At 37.0% G+C, this 16,687-nt stretch overlaps 3 protein-coding genes across 6 annotated transcripts; 2 read left to right on the top strand and 1 right to left on the bottom strand.

The window, feature by feature from the left end:
- Nucleotides 1-307: 307 nt before the first annotated feature.
- pex19 (peroxisomal biogenesis factor 19) lies at nt 308-3,694 on the bottom strand. Its single transcript, XM_056743951.1, has 8 exons — nt 3,621-3,694; nt 3,127-3,218; nt 2,573-2,735; nt 2,372-2,457; nt 2,097-2,267; nt 1,853-2,011; nt 1,718-1,762; nt 308-1,644 (listed from the first exon to the last, which is right to left on the bottom strand). Exons 1-8 carry the CDS (start codon nt 3,670-3,672, stop codon nt 1,558-1,560), a joined length of 855 nt encoding a protein of 284 aa, XP_056599929.1. The 5' UTR covers nt 3,673-3,694; the 3' UTR covers nt 308-1,557.
- Nucleotides 3,695-4,743: 1,049 nt separating this feature from the next.
- On the top strand, nt 4,744-6,599 carry tspan37 (tetraspanin 37). The gene is made up of 7 exons (XM_056743960.1): nt 4,744-4,884; nt 5,109-5,300; nt 5,418-5,492; nt 5,591-5,689; nt 5,788-5,940; nt 6,228-6,311; nt 6,384-6,599. The coding sequence occupies exons 1-7, from the start codon at nt 4,825-4,827 to the stop codon at nt 6,459-6,461; spliced, it is 741 nt and encodes a 246-aa protein (XP_056599938.1). The 5' UTR covers nt 4,744-4,824; the 3' UTR covers nt 6,462-6,599.
- Nucleotides 6,600-7,393: 794 nt separating this feature from the next.
- elavl1a (ELAV like RNA binding protein 1a) lies at nt 7,394-15,660 on the top strand. 4 transcript variants are annotated; one of them, XM_056743941.1, is made up of 7 exons: nt 7,405-7,526; nt 10,400-10,459; nt 12,276-12,453; nt 12,835-12,938; nt 13,770-13,923; nt 14,000-14,228; nt 14,333-15,660. In XM_056743941.1, exons 2-7 carry the CDS (start codon nt 10,424-10,426, stop codon nt 14,661-14,663), a joined length of 1,032 nt encoding a protein of 343 aa, XP_056599919.1. In that variant the 5' UTR covers nt 7,405-7,526; nt 10,400-10,423; the 3' UTR covers nt 14,664-15,660. The 4 variants fall into 4 exon arrangements, with proteins under 4 accessions (XP_056599920.1, XP_056599919.1, XP_056599918.1 ...); XM_056743940.1 differs by having other exon boundaries at nt 7,407-7,526; nt 10,280-10,459; XM_056743942.1 differs by lacking the exon at nt 10,400-10,459 and having other exon boundaries at nt 7,394-7,526.
- Nucleotides 15,661-16,687: the final 1,027 nt, after the last annotated feature.

Genomic DNA, 16,687 nt, shown 5'->3' with positions numbered 1-16,687 from the left:
CACCTCTGTGCAGAGCGTTCTAACGTGAATACTAAATGTTACTTATATTTAAGTTTCAATCACTAACATTTGCTATTTTCTGTTAGAAAAATAACCAATCTTATAATTAAAAGTCTGACATGACGCAAACTAAAGGCGGGTTTACTGATACACTCCATGGTGGTCAAAATACGGTTGATTTTTGGTGTAAATTGCTAAAATGCAAGACAATAAATAAAGCAAAATCTCTTATTTGAAATATTTTACCTTTGTTTATTTGTGAATGTAAGATTTACAACAAAGGGCAGGCAAAACATCTCAAACAAAATTAGTTTATAACATTTATTTAGATTTTTACAGTTTTTATTATCTTATACAGTATATTAAGACAAGAACAATGAACCATACACCTAAAGGAAAACATTGACAGGATAAAAAATGTGGGTGAGCTGATGTAAGTGCACGGGTGTTTGAACAACCCCTGAGTGTTATAACCCTTAAATCCTTCTGTTATACTCACACCCCCTTCATATCGGTCCTTTCCATAATCTGTATTTTGGCCACAGTATCATGTCGCACTGTCATGTCAAGCAATGAAGTTGATGACCTCTAATTTCCCATACACATTCAGACCGGTTCACTCAAAAGACTCCACAACCTCTGAAATGTAAATAGCTTTATATCCCTCTCTTTTGAAATTTAATGGTTTTACCGTCATTTGTATTTCAGCATCACCGAAACAAACTTCTTAAGGTCGACAGTAGTACAATACATCAAAGAGGCACCAACATAGGAATGACTTGTGTCTTCATGGTTATTCAAAAATACATATGTCCACTGCTGATCTGGTGATATGAAGACTTTAAAAAGACACGAGGAAAGCGAGTTATTCTACTCAAATCACAAATGCCATCTAGAGGAATCAGAATGGTACACTGGGATATATTACACAACAGCATCTTCTTGAGTATCTGCAGTGAGAATTTTGGATTTCAGGGATCAATTCTGGTCACTGATTATTTCAAATCATGTAATCCCTATGACACTACAGTATGAAGACAGATGGACGCATCAACAGCTACACTGTTGCTAAAAAAAACTGAACCGTATGTTAGCTGAATCTGCACACCTGAAAATCTTACGTTAGCTGTTTTTTGAGACTTAGAAAATATATACTCTTAATTAATTGTACACTCATCCACATCCTGCTTAAATTATTTGTCTCCAATGGTTCTCAACACAAATGGCAAAACTACTTGTCAAATGCATTCGAATTTAAATCTATGAGACTTACAAAATTCCAATGACCCCTACCAAGCTGTCACCTCACATGATATCAAAATTTCGTTCAAATGTGAGTTACACTGAGAAACTTGAATTAGGCTTGAAAAATCAAAGGAAAGTCTGTGGACAAGAACTATGAAGTAAAATGCATGTAGTGACCGTTCACAGTTTCAGCGCCGACACAAAATAACTCCTTTAAAAGGGGAGCATGATTAATTGTGTCCAACTCCGGTTGTCCTAATTCGTTCCAATCTGTGTCATTGTTAAACGTGTTGCGATTAGACCTCACTGAGATCACATGATTGAGCACTGCTCTGCTCCTGGGACACCTTGTGCTCCGGGAAGATGCAGAGATTCTGGGTCAAAGTTCAGGCCAGGAGGCTGTAAATGCAAGAGAAGAAACATTAGAGAAGATATAATTTACAAAAAAAGATAGATAAGGGATAGCACTCACTGCCTCTCCAGCCAGCTCTTTCGGAGGTTGACCCAAATCTTGCAGCTGATGTACAAAAACAACGAAAAATAAATATCACCTGTAAATTCGCTTAATCTACTCGAACTCCTTTTCTGAAAACAGATATTCTCTTACCTTCTGCATAAGTTCTAGAATGTTTTCAAAGGTGCTCTCTCCTTCTCCATCTTTCTCAAACTGGGTGCATATCTCTCCCATTATCTTGTACTGTTGCTCATACCGCATAAACTCGTCTGGAGGGATGGACTGCCTGTTGCTCTCCAGCCATTCGGGATACTAAATATAAGTTGAGTTATAGAAGTTCTTTAATTGCAGACGTATATCAATGCTGACAGTTGTGCAGATACTGAACACATCTCACCTTCTCCGTTATCTCTTTAAGAGAAGGGTACAGAACATCTTTGGACAAGAGATTTTGCATAATAGACTGCATAATAGGGAGAATATTGCCATCTTCTGCTCCCTCCCCATTTTCGTTTAATCCCAGGTTCTCCAAGGTTTTGACTAAGTCTTCTCCAGCCAATCCTGCAGTCTGCATTAAGGTAAAGAGATACAAAGATGGCTTATGTTTCTATCCACTCAGATTGTTTTAAACTAAACGATTTACTTTATTAAAAAGTTTCAAAGTTGGTTTACCTGCAGATTGTCTGCGTTTTTGGCCAAACCACTAAGGGTGCCTTTAAGACAGGAGGTGAATTCTTGCTGAGAAGCTACATCTGAGCCTAAATCGAAAAAAAACTGTTGCAATCAAACTAACTGTGCTAATAGCATAATAAAATATACAACATTTTCAAAACGTCTTGATCCAACAAAGATCTCTTTTATAGGATTACGTACCCACTTTGCCTGCAGCCTCGGACAGCTTCTGAAAATGTTCTAATAGCTCAGGCTCCTCCTGAGCCAGCTCGCTCATTGCTTTGTCCCATTCCTCCTTGGCCTGATTGGCCATCTCCCCGTCAAACAGAGACTCGAAAAACTTACTGTCCTCCAGCAGAGGTGGCTGAGGATCAAATGCAGCAGCATTAACCAGCAGCCATAAGCAACACTGAATAAAACTCAATCAAGAATCCAACATCAATCGAGGACTTTGGGTACAGCTCTCCCGATGTGTTATCAACTTCTGATATGTCGACTTGTGACTGAAGAAATTACCTCAAACCTCTGATCCGATACATTGTAACTGACCCCCTTGAAGTTATCAACACATAAATGTAAAGTTGCAAACTAAATTGCTCAAACAAGCAATACACAAGATCCTGCCAATTGCAAGGTCTCCAGTTCTCCATGTAGAACTCGAGAACATAGGAGCAAAAGAGCATCAATCCAGAAGAACCGTGCTACACTATTGAAGAGAGCATATAACATATTAGACCAGATACAGTGTTTAATACCTTCTCTTCAGTTTTTGCTCCTGTATCTGGGGCAGCTTGGGCTTCAGGGGCCGCTGGTGGCACATTGGTCTTGTCAAAATCATCAAGAGCATCTGCACGTGAGGAAACACCGAAGGTCAATGTACATTACACATACGTCTACATGTTTTGACAGTGCTGTGTCACGTGACTGATTTCATCCATTCACAAAGCAGGAAAATTACAGTACTTTTGGGTGTCAGATACACGTGAAACCTGACTGGGCATAACCTGCGAGTTTGGAGGACACATATAAGTAACAGTTATATGAGTAAGTGCTATATAATATATACAGTTATAACAACAATCACTGAAACAAACGTGAGCTGTCAGGCTAGTTAGCCGAGGAGCCACTGCATTACTCTGTCAACGCTATGTAAACGCTAGATTGCAGAAGGGCAATGATAAAATAAACTCATAGTTGATTATTATCTGACATTAATGTAACATTTTCAAGCCACAATATCCAAGCTTACTGTCCAATAATTCATCCAGCTCTCTGTCTGGAGCATCTGCAGCCGACGCCATCTTGCCTCAATGACAAGCGAATTTGTCGCAAAGTGATGACGTCAAACCCAAAAAATATTTTTAAGTTTATGCTTTTAATCAAAACTTCATCCAAATATACTTAAACGATATTATGTTTTCTAAGAATTTAACCCCAAGGAGGTAAAGGAAAGGAGAATGAATTATCTTACATTTCCAAGTCTCCCTAAAGTGTATATATACATCTAAAGAATTTATAAAATCAAAATTTGATGTTGGAGAAAACTCTTGTCAATTATTGATATTGAAACCACTGAACATATTTTTTTCACTGTGATTACTCAAAGCGGTTTTGGACTCAATTGTGCAGTAAAATGTTATAAGTACATGTGTAAATCCCATAGATTTATACAAACAAATTACGTTCGGTCTGCTTATGAAAGATTGTTCACAACATTACTTGGTTAACAATCTTCTTAAAGTTGCTAAACACTTCATTCATATATTAATTCGTTCATACTTTCCTCACTTTACTAGTGAACTTAACTTTTTTGCGGACTCTCTTGTTGCACTTTCAAATGTAAAAGCTACTTTTTTCATTGAGCTAAGTGCCCCATAACTCCTTGCTACTCCTTATAAGAACTTACCTTCTATAAATGTTTTTTTATTTCTATTTATTTCCTCTTCATTTTATTTTTTAATTTCCGTTATTTCTATTCATGATTGTACACTTAATGAAAAAGTTCATTGTTATTATAATTGCTAATATGTCTGCCTTTGAGAGTTGTAAATGGTAAGTATTGTTAATTCAATGCTTTGTATGTAAAATTGTTTATATGCGATAAATAATAAAAATAAAGTTATTGCTATTTATCAAAATGAATGAAAAAATGGGATTCCGTTCGTTAACATTGATTGACTAAATAATCATAAACAATTCCTTTACAAAAATGCATTAATTTCAGTTTCGTTCGATTTAAATAAGCTAATTTCAACATTTACTTATATTTTAAAATCAAAAGTTGCATCTGTTAACATTAGTCAATGCACATCATTAACAAAGAATTGGTCACTTCCGCAATCTTCAGTTTTTGTTTCGTTTAACTCACAATGCATCAATTGGACTGGACGAGATCTTGATTTTGCAGCGACACAAATGCGTGTGTAGATGATCTCGAGAGATTTAACAGAGTCATGGATCTAACGAAAAGAACTCTCAACATTATCAACAAGACCGCTTGTCTAGTGTTATTGGTGAGCCTGTGGCATCATCTTCCACTTTATTATTTGTTAATTCAAGTTTGGCTGCCTATACAGTATCTGTGTCCAACAGTACGATATTGTGGATGCTGTGTCTGAAGTATAGTTACAAAACCGCGCTTGGTTTTTGTGTTGTGAACATTTGCTGACAAAGAGTATGCACATGACAAAGTTAAACATGCTGTGTTTTATCTGCTTTTCCTCTGCACTTTATCCAGCTGTTCGGGATTTGGATATGTCTGGGTGGCTTATTGTTGCTGCTTAAATACAGATATACGGGTGTGTTTTTTAGCAGTTGCTATATAGATCTGCCTGTTCTGCTGGCTGTTATCAGTGGAGTTCTCCTCCTCATCGGTGGAAGCATTGGCTGTGTGTTGTCACACATCGACTCCTCATGTTTACAAGCTCTGGTGAGGATGAAAAGACAGCAGAAAGCAGAAAAATAACAGTTATCAGTACAATGTAGTACCTTGCAGTATATGGCTCATATTTTCACATTTAACACTGATGGTGCATTCTTTTTTCAGTTTGTGTATTTCCTTATTGTTGTGTGTTGTTCTGTGAGTACTGCTACAGCGTTGGCTTACTTCCATATAGGCAAGGTACAGATTCAAGGAAATGTTTTTTTATATGTACCAACTTTAATGTTTTTTTATTTTACTAGATGGTTTTACCTTAAATGCACTTTAATGTTTAACAGCTTGATGTGGACTTGGCACCTCTTAAAGATGTGTTTCAATACTACAGTGGTAACAGCCATGATCCTGATGACCGGGCAGTGAATGCCCTACAAAGTGAGGTATTTGGACATAAACAGTATAAGTACACTCACAAACAAACACACACACATAATGTGGGTTCCATATGTGTTTGGCACAGTACACATTTTTGTTACAGCTGCAATGTTGCGGTGTAACAAATTACACAGACTGGATGGATACACCTTGGTTTAATCACAGTGGGAAATATGAGGTTCCTCATAGCTGCTGCAATAAAACCTTTCACATCTGCAATGGGACTATAAACTCACCCCAACTTCTCTATAATGAGGTACATACACTGAATTACATTTGAGTTACCAATTTTACTGTTCTCATACCTTACTATAATCATTTATATCTTATTTTACTTGATTTTATAGTAATAGTAATAGTTTATAGTTTAAGATTTTTTTTTACAAATGTATTAAGGCAAATTCTTCTTTATGCAAAAAATGGTTTGAAAACCCCTGGTGTATACAAGCATTCAGTATCTGAGGACACTATATGTATTGTTTATTAGGCCTACGTCCATTTTCATATAGTGTTAACATGTTTTTTGTTGTTGTTTTACTTTAGGGATGTCAGATTAAATTTAAGGATAAATTACACCTGGTCCTTGTGGTCATTATGTTAACATCTTTTGGGCTTATCTTAACACTGGTGAGTTTTTTTAATGATTTGATCATTTACCACATTTACTGTAACACTGACGTCCAATGATTTCTTCTGTAGATATTTTCTGCAATAAGTGTGGGACATCTAATGAAACATCACCCCCCACAGGAATACCAAATCCTCGATCAACAATAAATTCTTGAGATAAAATGAAAATGTAGTTCTCTTTTCTTCTAAATGCTACATCGTTCTTATGTGTATTTTATTGTACTGTGCGTCTACAGGTTTTTATTTGTTAGGGCCAAACGTCCTCCATAATAAAGTGAATTTACATTACAACCTACTTGTAAGAAAATTTTACTGGCTCTCACTAAATAAAAAGGCTTGTAATTCGGTCAAATTTTGTTATATTTTTGTGATTATTAGGTTAAGGTGTTGGGGTTGGGTTATGGAATATATCATAAGCCTAATATGGAAACAATGGAAGTCTATGGAATTCTATACAAATGTTTGTGCGTGAGTGTGTTATTGGTTATTGGTGTGTTATTGGTGTTATTGGTGTTATGAGTTATTGGTTCAAAATAAAATGTAAGTTTTGTATACATTCCATCAAATCCTTTTAAAACTTATTCTATGCAATTATGTATTCAAGCACAGCTAAAGCATTAACTTAATTTACTTTGCACGCTAAAATATTAAACTGGCACGGTTATACCACACCAACTGTCTAATTTTACAAAATCAAAATTTTATTTTATTAGTAGCTAAATATTGTAACATTCATTCAAACAAGAGGCGTCACAATAAAAGTTCTTCAGTGTAGCTGCAGAAACATAACACGTTATTTATTCAAGTGTATACAATAAAAAATAAAAACAAGTAAAGTTTTTATTGAATACACGCCGTTGTTGTCAGGAATTAAACAACATTGATTGACAAATAAATTGTTAAAGTAGTGACTGTCGGTGAATATCAAATGTGTGTTCGCCTTTAATGCGGCGCGTCGCAGACCGATCACAGTATGACGCAACTACCGCGAGAGTGAGGCGAAAGCTGTTCTTTTGATTGACTATCGCGGTATTATATACCAAACGCCATCGGTCTGCGCAGCGCTGCTCGAAGTGGGCGGAACTACTACTTCCGCTTTGTCTGTTCCCTCGCGCGCGTGTGTTCTGTATCATCACGAGAGCGTAGCGCCACGTTCTGCAGACAACCCGTCCGCGTTCATTAAATCTTATTATCTGAGAGACGTTCACTTCGGTGAGTATTGTTTTTTTTAACACAACTACTAAATGACATATTTGCACCTGTTTATTGGGACTCTAGATGCCCGCTGTGCGCCAGAGGCCTCGCTGTATTCAGTTTAGGCCGCTTATCGCAGCCCGCTCGAGTTTGAACTCAGTTGCGGGGGATTTGCAGAGCGAGTCGTCGCGAAAATAAGGGGACGGTGTGAGGGGCGAGGCCTCGTGTTGTGGGTGATTTTAATGGTAGATCTGAATTTAAAAACGTGTTTCTTATATGCGTGCTGTGTCACGCACACGTTTGTTGATCTGTAGCTAAGCTACGAAGCCGTAATTCAGACAGGAATGACCGGAAGAGTCGCGACATGCTCCGCGAGGAAGTTGTACATTTCACGCCCCCTCGACCAGGCAGAGGCGCGATTGTATTTTGCTCAGTTTTCCCAACACTAACGTTAAATATAAATCATCAAGCGAGAATTCTGTAGTTTAGCGTCATGCATTTTATACCAGTTGTCTAAAACCCTGAAGATGTTGTGTAAATGCAGTTATTTTGGCTTGGGTCGTGTAACGTAGTGTGTGAAATGATGCATAGCTGTTTCTGAAAGGCTTTTATATCCAGTTCGTTCAATGCATTCCTGTTTTTCCCCAAGTCTGTGTTTTCTCAAGTGTTTGTGACCTCAATACAAAGGAACAGTTCATCCAAAAATGAAAATTCCCTTCTAGTGTTTTTCCTCTCGTGCTGTCTATAATCGATAACTTTCTTGGGTTTTTAAAGCACTTAAAAATGATTAAGTTAAAGTTAAGCGGAAAATGTGTGTAAGGAACAGAGATGGGTATTTCTGGTCCTGTAGATCAGTCTGCGTCCGATCAGATCACTTGCGGTCTTGTGCCGGGGCCTCACCACAAGACAATCGGGCCGATTTCTACCTTTCCGACAATCCTAGGTAAAGTCCCGATAATCTTAAACTGATCTAACGATTATTTTATCAGATTTTCCTGCGGTGTGATGCTTGTTACGAGTTAATGAACCTGATCGGAAGAACATCGGAGCCGCCCCGATCGCGAATCGTAAACATCATAAATCCTTATGTGTGGGGTGCACCCCGATGACAAACGCACAAGGACTCTGTTGATTGTCATTGAACAAAAAGACACCCAATTAAAAACTCTTTTCTTTATTCTTTCAATTTTCTGTCAAAAGAATAACAAACACTATCATCGCAATCACAAATAGTTTCAATAAAAATCAGGCTGTGTGTGCTGATGCTTTAAGGTGGAACTGAAAATATAGTTCCAGTGGAGCCAGGAGACCTTTTCAAGTGATAATGTCAGCAGCTGTTTTTTACAAATGAATATAAATATATTCATATTATTTTATAATTACTGTTATGACGTAAATACAACAGTATTTGGGTTCCAATACAATTATATCTAGTGCTGCCCCACCTTAATTTAAGGCCACACTGCTTGAGCAATTTCTCAACTATGAATAATATTTTAAGAATTACATAAAAGATTATATGTACATATTTGTTTATATTGAACACATATGTAATAAAGAAACCTACAGAGAAATAATAAAAATGTATTTTGAATTCTTGAGAGAATTTGCAAGATATTTTATGTTGACAGGCAGGACTCTGTTTGAAAACCTGTTTGTGTTTCGTGTGCTTTCGTCATCACAACACGCCGCACCACACATTATAGGAGGAAGACGAATAACTCTAGTATTTTTTTGTCCTCGTCTTTGTGGTCTCCCACAGTTTGGAACTCTTCTAAGATTTAAAAAGATCTTTTGGTGAGGCCCTGGCATTCGCCACAAGTCCCTGTAAAAATTTTTCATGAAATATTGCAGCGTTGATTGTAAATAGTGTATAAATATGTGCCATCATGATATTTCGTTAAACCCTTTTTGTAATGACTATCCGTCTTAAATGGATTGGGCGGGGCATCTGTTAACCCCTCCTCTTCAACTTTCACTCTGCTGCCAGTTCCAATAAAAAATGTAACGTCTGTTTTATACATCCAATCAAATCACAGATAATGACTAAAGCCACGCCCACTTTTTTTTCTCATTTGAAATTCCTTTTCGCTCGGAAATGCTTCAAAATACGGAAGTAAAACGATCATAGTTCCGATTCCAAATTAGAATTGATTTTCGATTCCCGACTCTTCATTTTATGTATAACTTGTTCTACATGGATCTAATAGAGCATGAAACAGTCGGATATAACAAATCCAAAGTTTTGCAATCTATTTAAAAAACACTTTGTTGACGTTCTGGAAAGGTATTTTGCTCATTGATGTATTTAAAATAATTCAATAATAATTGAAGAAATTATAATCGACAGAATATTACTAACCTAATCAAAATGTTAAATAATTAGTTAAAGATAAAATATTAAAAGGATGGAAGTGCTACTGGACCAGTGTTTACATCTTGCGAAGTGATCTATGCCTGGTGGGTCTTGGATTGAAAAAGTTTGGCATCCCCTAATTTAGAATCTCATTGGTTCTCAGAAGTATTGGGATTAGTTGTAAATTATACACATAAGGATGAATTAATCATGAGATAATCTGCATCTATGGGTGAACTGTTTCTTTTGCTGATGTATTTTTTTTGACATGTTTTAATGTATAAAGGCCTTTTAATCCATGTACATATTTTTTGAGTTTTGGTGAAGAGAAAAAAGCCTCAAAGTGAGGTGCTAAAAATACACGCTGAAATTACACCAATCTTAATGGTCAATGGTTGTTATGCTTTTTCCACAGGTCATATCAGAAGGCGGCTCATCTTTTTGCTTTCTTATTTTGCTTTATTTCCTCAACCCCAAACCCGCTATTTACTCAGCGTGTATTTTTATTACCTTATTTTGATTTTGGTATCTTCAGAGTCGGGATCTTTGACGGCTCTTCATGGCAGTCAGAAGGGGACACATTAGATACTTAAAAGTGAGTAAAAGTTGTGTCCATCAGTGACTGAATGTGGATTTGAAGTCATTTTTGCTGTTATATTGAAACTTTTTAGTGCTTCGCACCTTGTTGCCCATCTCATAAGAGAGCAATGTTTAGTTTAATGGTTGTAAGTTCAGGTAGTTTAACAAAATACAACCAACAAAACATTAATATCCGAATCAAAATGTTAAGCGAGTACATTTATGATTTAATTATGTATGTTACATTAAAAAATAAAATAATTAAAATGAAACGGGAAGTGCATTTGGATCAGTGTGTTTCCATCCTGCAAAGTGGTCTTTAGGGACTAGGGATGTCAACAATAATCAATACTAATTCATCATTTGATCAATTAAGGTTTTAGATTGAACATGAATCACCTTAAACTCAAATGCATTCAGTAAGCATGCAAGCAGATGCCCGGAAAACTTAATACATAACCCCATATAAAATCAATATACATTAAAGCTTGCACTTTACATATTTATGTTTTGTTCAATGGCGAAATATAATTGTGTTGATTTGTGTAGCATGCTGAAAGCACTGTATCTGTTCAGTTCAAGCCTCCAATCAAGTTAAAATACTCATTCTTTATTCATATTTTTCCATTTTACCATATTGGAAGAGTTTGGTTCCCAAATGAGAACAAATCAAAATTAAAAAAAATATATTTTTATTATGTTAAAGTGTTTTTCTAGTGTTAGTTAGTTAGTTTATTTTTTATTCTGGTTTGAATCAAAACAAACCAACTGGGTTTGATTTATATTCATTGGAATGCACAATAAAAAAAAACATAATTTTTGAAAAAGATTTAAACGGAGATATCTCATTTAGATCCAAACTCCTTATTTGAAAGCTCATCAAATCTATGAAATGACATGCATGTCACCAATGAATTGCAAAAACAAATAAATGTAAGGGTTTTATGTTATTAATGATTAATTCATATTTGAGGATCGATTAAAGGCGGGGTGAGTACCAAAACAACCTTGTAGCCAATCAACAGTAAGGTGCACAGGGCACAGAATGGACATTAGTAGACACCATATCAAACAGCTTGAGTGTTGGGTTGGAGAAGTGTCTGTAATAATGCCTGTTTGTTTCAGCTGTGAAGGTTGACTGGTTACTCTTGTAGAATACACAATAAGACCTCTCTTCCAGCATGAATGGAGCACACTGTCGACTATCAGAATGATCACAGATCAGTTTCTTATACACCTTCACCTACAATGCCATAGGATTGTTTAGCCTTCCCGGGCAATTTTTTTAGCATTTTTTTGTTATGTGCAGTTTCAACTCCGTTCCATAAGAGGCAGTGTTGTTCACAAATGATATATATATATATATATATATATATATATATATAAGCATAGCATTGTCCTAATTAAAGAGATATTTCACTCTGTCATTCACTCACCCTCATGTCATTTCAAACATGTATGACTTTCTTCTGCAGAAAACAAAAGATAATATTTTGCAGAACGTTGTTAACTACACAGCGGCACCACCCATTCACTTGTATTGTATGTAGTCTACGGACACAAAACCAGTGCAAATGAGTGCCCCCGTTGTTTGTTAACCGACATTCTTCATAATATCTTCTTTTGTGTTCTGCGGAAGAAAGTATGTCATACAGGTTTGGAATGACACGAGGGCGAGTACATGATGACATAAGTTTATTTTTTGGATGAACTATAACGTTTATTCTAAGCTCACGAACGAAGCCCTTTAAATTGGGATGGATTTTGATTTTCTCCTATGATATTATACCTAAAATGATTCAGATTTTTTGTAACATTGTTTATTATTTTAGGAGCTGAATGATATGTCGAACGGTTACGAAGATCACATGGCCGATGAGGCGAAGGATGCCAATACGAACCTCATCGTGAATTACCTGCCTCAGAATATGAGCCAGGATGAGCTGCGGAGTCTCTTCAGCAGCATCGGGGAGGTGGAATCTGCCAAACTTATTCGTGACAAAGTAGCAGGCGAGTACTCATTCCACCATCGGCAAACTGCTCTCAGAACAGACACAAGAACAACATATTAATGTCTGAAATGTGTAGGCTTGGCCCGTCTTTTCTTTCTCAATTTGCAGGCATTACAAAAGCGCTGTATTTTGTGGGGTACAGCTATATATCTGTAAAAACAATTACACCAAACTCGGAGGCTTTGTTGGGATTCATCCAATTGAAAATGTATTAGTTTTTGTCTAATGTAACCTTTATTTCAGCGTTGACAGAGAAGCTCAGTCTATGGAATTTGTTTTGTGGCATCACATTTAATGCTAGGATGATTTTTTCTTTGTATTTGGAACATTGCATTTTTTGCGTTTTGTTTTGTTTTATTGTTTTCCTTTTTTTTTCTAGGCCACAGTTTAGGGTACGGATTTGTTAACTATCTTAACCCTAGTGATGCAGAAAGAGCTATCAGTACTCTCAATGGACTGAGACTACAGTCTAAAACTATCAAGGTAATGTGACAAAAGGTGCTCCTGTGTACAGTTGAATTGTGTCATTGCTTCAGACCTCTGTTTCGTCCAGGGTAGCGAGAACAAGACCGAAAGATTTTTTTGAGTTGAATAGGATCGTTCTTTGATCGGATGAATGTCTGGTTGTGGTCTTTAAATCAGACTTATTCATTTATAGATTTACACAAATTCTTTGAAGTTAAAAGTATGTGTTTTTTGGAGGATCTATTGACAGAAATGCAATATAATGTACATAACTGTCTTCAGAGACTGTACATAATGAAGCGTCATGTTTTTATTACTTAAGAATGAGCTGTTTCTGTCTATATTTACCGCGGGTCTCCTTACATGGAATTAACCGTATTGTTTCTACTGTGGCCATAAACGGACAAACTGCTCTACCGAGCATGATTTGTAAATAAGCTCCTTCGGCAAAGAAGCGAAAACATGATGACATCTTAGTTTTGTGTCAGCCACTGTAGTGCTTTGAAAGGGAGGGCTGGAGTGAGCCGTTGGTTGTAATTCGCAACCTCAGCACTAGATGCCGCTAAATTTCACATACCGGACCTTTTACGTTGTTTTGATTTCTCTTTACTTTGGTTTTTTAAAAGTGCTTACAAAATACCACTTTATTTCAATGTAAGAAAAAGAACTTGATTTTTTTCAACATTTATTTTGTTGAAACGCCCATTTTCGAAAACGTAAAAATGTGCCAGTGCACTAGAAGTAGCATATTTGCTTTACCGTTTAAATGTACATTGACCTTGTTTTTTCTCCAGGTGGAGTGTTTCGTAACTATCTGATGATTTATCATAACTTCTTTTCTTCTGTCAGGTGTCGTATGCCCGGCCGAGCTCCGACACGATAAAGGATGCCAACCTCTACATCAGCGGACTGCCTAAAACAATGACGCAGAAGGATGTTGAAGACATGTTTGCACGATACGGCAGCATTATCAACTCCCGCATTCTTGTCGATCAGGCCACAGGTCGGTAGATTTAAAGTTGCCTGTGGTTAGCTGTGTACGTGAGCATGCAATAAAATGATTTTTTGCGGCTCTGCAGGGCTTTCCCGTGGTGTGGCTTTCATTCGCTTCGACAAGAGAGCAGAGGCAGAGGAGGCCATTAAAGATTTGAACGGGCAGAAGCCGCCGGGATCCACAGAGCCCATCACAGTCAAATTTGCTGCCAACCCAAACCAGGCTAAAAACACACCGGTCATTTCTCAGATTTCTTACCACTCGCAGTCTCGACGCTTCGGGGGTCCCGTCCATCACCAGGCCCAGAGATTCAGGTATGAATAAAGTTGTGTATTAATGGTGTTTCTCTGGCATGTCTCTGTAAGATATGATTTGTGATATTCTGAGGATGACCTCATGTGAGATTTCTGATCTTCAGGTTCTCGCCCATGAGTGTAGACCACATGGGCGGTGGCGGCATGTCTGGCGGTAACATGGCCGGAAGCTCCTCGTCGGGCTGGTGTATTTTTATCTACAACCTAGGCCAGGATGCAGACGAAGGCATCCTGTGGCAGATGTTCGGTCCCTTCGGAGCCGTCACGAACGTCAAAGTCATCCGCGACTTCAACACCAACAAGTGCAAAGGATTCGGGTTTGTTACCATGCCAAACTATGAAGAGGCAGCCATGGCTATCGCCAGCCTCAACGGCTATCGCCTCGGGGACAAAATTTTGCAAGTGTCGTTCAAAACAAGCAAGTCGCACAAGTAGAAAGCAGGGTTGCAAGGCAAATGAAGGAGAGGCATGTTTTCTGTTAAGCCAGAAATGACATGGAGTTGAAACAAGAGAAACTATTATTTTTAGTGTAATCTTTGCGAACGTTCATGTTTCTCTGTCTCTGTTTTTTTTTATATTGAAGCTGTTGGACGCTTCAATGCAAGTGTTTTTAGGCGTTCTGGTTATCCCGATATTCCACCAGATTTGCATTTGATGAAAAAATTTGTGTCTGTTAGCCTGATTCTGTTGCTGTGTGCCATATACGTGGTCGAACACTTCATTCACCAGGTGCTGGATTTAAGACCCCGATTTTTCTGTTTCGCTTCTCTCTTCAGTGTTTATGATGCCTTAATTTGACCCATTTCCCCTTTTTGCTCTGAATTATGTAGCACTTTTTTGGTTCACACAGAAATATCTCCGGTCTTCACAAGTTCATTCAGATGTTGAAATCTGAGTTTTAAATCCAGCATCCTGAGCGATCAATAGAAATAAGAAGGCAAGCTTGAGTGAGTGCGAAATTGACATTTTTAAGATGAAGTCTTGAACAAACTAAGATGTTTTGTAAGGGACCCTCTGAAAAGATCGATAACTAAGTAGGACCAAAGAATTGAAAGGTGTAGTCTCCCCATCAGAGGTGCGGGCTGCACATCCCTAAGCATATCCAAAAAAATATTTGGACATTTAAATACTAGGTACTGAGAATTTGTGTAAAACACACGTAAACACATTTGAGCATCAGCATCTAATGGTTAATGTTTTCGTTTTGTTTTGTTTGTTTGTTTTCTTTTTTCTAGGCTTAAACAATACGTTTTGGTTGTTATTTTGAAAAGTAGATATCCAGTACTAATCCATATGCTTTTTAAGACTTTAAGCCTTGTGGCTTTTTGTGTTTTGTTCTTTTTCTTTGCTTTTGTGGTTCCTTTTGAAACCTTTCGTTTGATTTGTTTCCCATGGCATTTACATTCATTAAATTTTATTTTGTTTTGCCGAACTTTGTTTTGTTTCCTTTTTTCTTAATTTACCTTTTAGTTTTTTTTAGTTAGTTATTAGGTGCCTCGAGACCATGTTAATATTTACAGGTGAATTCAAGGTAGTCCAGCTTCTATCTGGCTGTCCTTATTAAACTACCACATTTCACGATTTTAATGAAGTTTGTTTTAGGCATTGGACCAAATTGTGATGCACATAATATACGTGTAATGGATCGTGATTTTGTTCACTTGGCAAAGTGCCTCTTAAGTACACATAACTTTTATTTTATGGTCATAATCATAGATTTATAGACGTGTGATGATGTTTATAGAATCAAGTGCACAAACCCTCAAAATGTGTCACGTTTCCCATATGGTCCTAACAGCAACACATGAAATCCCAAACACCCGAGTTTATGAATCAGTTTTCCAAGATTGCATTTGTAACATTTCTGATCATATTCAGCAGACATATGTTTCATTCTAAGTTTATAGTTAACCCAAAATGAAACTTCTGTCATTTGTTCACCCTCTGTTTGACTTTCCTACTTCCGCAGACCACAAAAGAAGATATTTGGAAGGATGTTGATAACCGGCACACTTTCATTTGTTTTGTGTCTACAAAATGGGGCTTGGCACTGTTCAGTTATGACATTCTTCGAAATATCTTTTTTTTGTGTCCTTTAAGTGCGGTATTATCTGTGACTGCCCATAGTCATTTTTTATTTCTACATTCATGTTTTCAGGTTTGTAATAAGCAAATCGGTACTGCAGTTGGATGAAACTGCATCATCTGTTACTCTCCGGTTCATGTGAACCTGTAAGCAGCTTTATAATTTGAAGCTTCGGCTTCTGGTCTCACACCACTTTTAGCTCTCTGTTAGTTTGAAACACATTTAACTTTGGCATTCTCATCATGTGGTTGTTTTGCCATATTATGTGCAATATTGTAAAATTATTAGTGATAAGCTATTCAGATGCAGTAGCCTTTTCTTGTACATCTTTGTGGTGATGTGATGTTTTAAGGTTAAATTGTAACAATTCACA

This window comes from Triplophysa dalaica, chromosome 3 (genome assembly GCF_015846415.1).
Source record: "Triplophysa dalaica isolate WHDGS20190420 chromosome 3, ASM1584641v1, whole genome shotgun sequence".
Classification (NCBI taxonomy): Eukaryota; Metazoa; Chordata; class Actinopteri; order Cypriniformes; family Nemacheilidae; genus Triplophysa; species Triplophysa dalaica.
The sequence above is the reverse complement of the archived record's forward strand: the minus strand, read 5'-3'. Positions and strand labels throughout refer to the sequence as shown.

What these genes read in the sequence shown, in the direction of transcription:
- elavl1a (XM_056743941.1), top strand. Translation starts at nt 10,424, where the DNA reads ATGGCAGTCAGAAGGGGACACATTAGATACTTAAAA. An exon ending in TATTCGTGACAAAGTAGCAG is followed by an intron (nt 12,454 to 12,834) that starts GCGAGTACTCAT and finishes TTTTTTTTCTAG; the next exon opens with GCCACAGTTTAGGGTACGGA. An exon ending in TCTTGTCGATCAGGCCACAG is followed by an intron (nt 13,924 to 13,999) that starts GTCGGTAGATTT and finishes GCGGCTCTGCAG; the next exon opens with GGCTTTCCCGTGGTGTGGCT.
- pex19 (XM_056743951.1), bottom strand. Translation starts at nt 3,672, where the DNA reads ATGGCGTCGGCTGCAGATGCTCCAGACAGAGAGCTGGATGAATTATTG. An exon ending in GCTGGATGAATTATTGGACA is followed by an intron (nt 3,219 to 3,620) that starts GTAAGCTTGGAT and finishes CCTCACGTGCAG; the next exon opens with ATGCTCTTGATGATTTTGAC. An exon ending in TTAAAGAGATAACGGAGAAG is followed by an intron (nt 2,012 to 2,096) that starts GTGAGATGTGTT and finishes ACTTATATTTAG; the next exon opens with TATCCCGAATGGCTGGAGAG.
- tspan37 (XM_056743960.1), top strand. Translation starts at nt 4,825, where the DNA reads ATGGATCTAACGAAAAGAACTCTCAACATTATCAACAAGACCGCTTGT. An exon ending in CCCAACTTCTCTATAATGAG is followed by an intron (nt 5,941 to 6,227) that starts GTACATACACTG and finishes GTTTTACTTTAG; the next exon opens with GGATGTCAGATTAAATTTAA. An exon ending in TTGGGCTTATCTTAACACTG is followed by an intron (nt 6,312 to 6,383) that starts GTGAGTTTTTTT and finishes TTTCTTCTGTAG; the next exon opens with ATATTTTCTGCAATAAGTGT.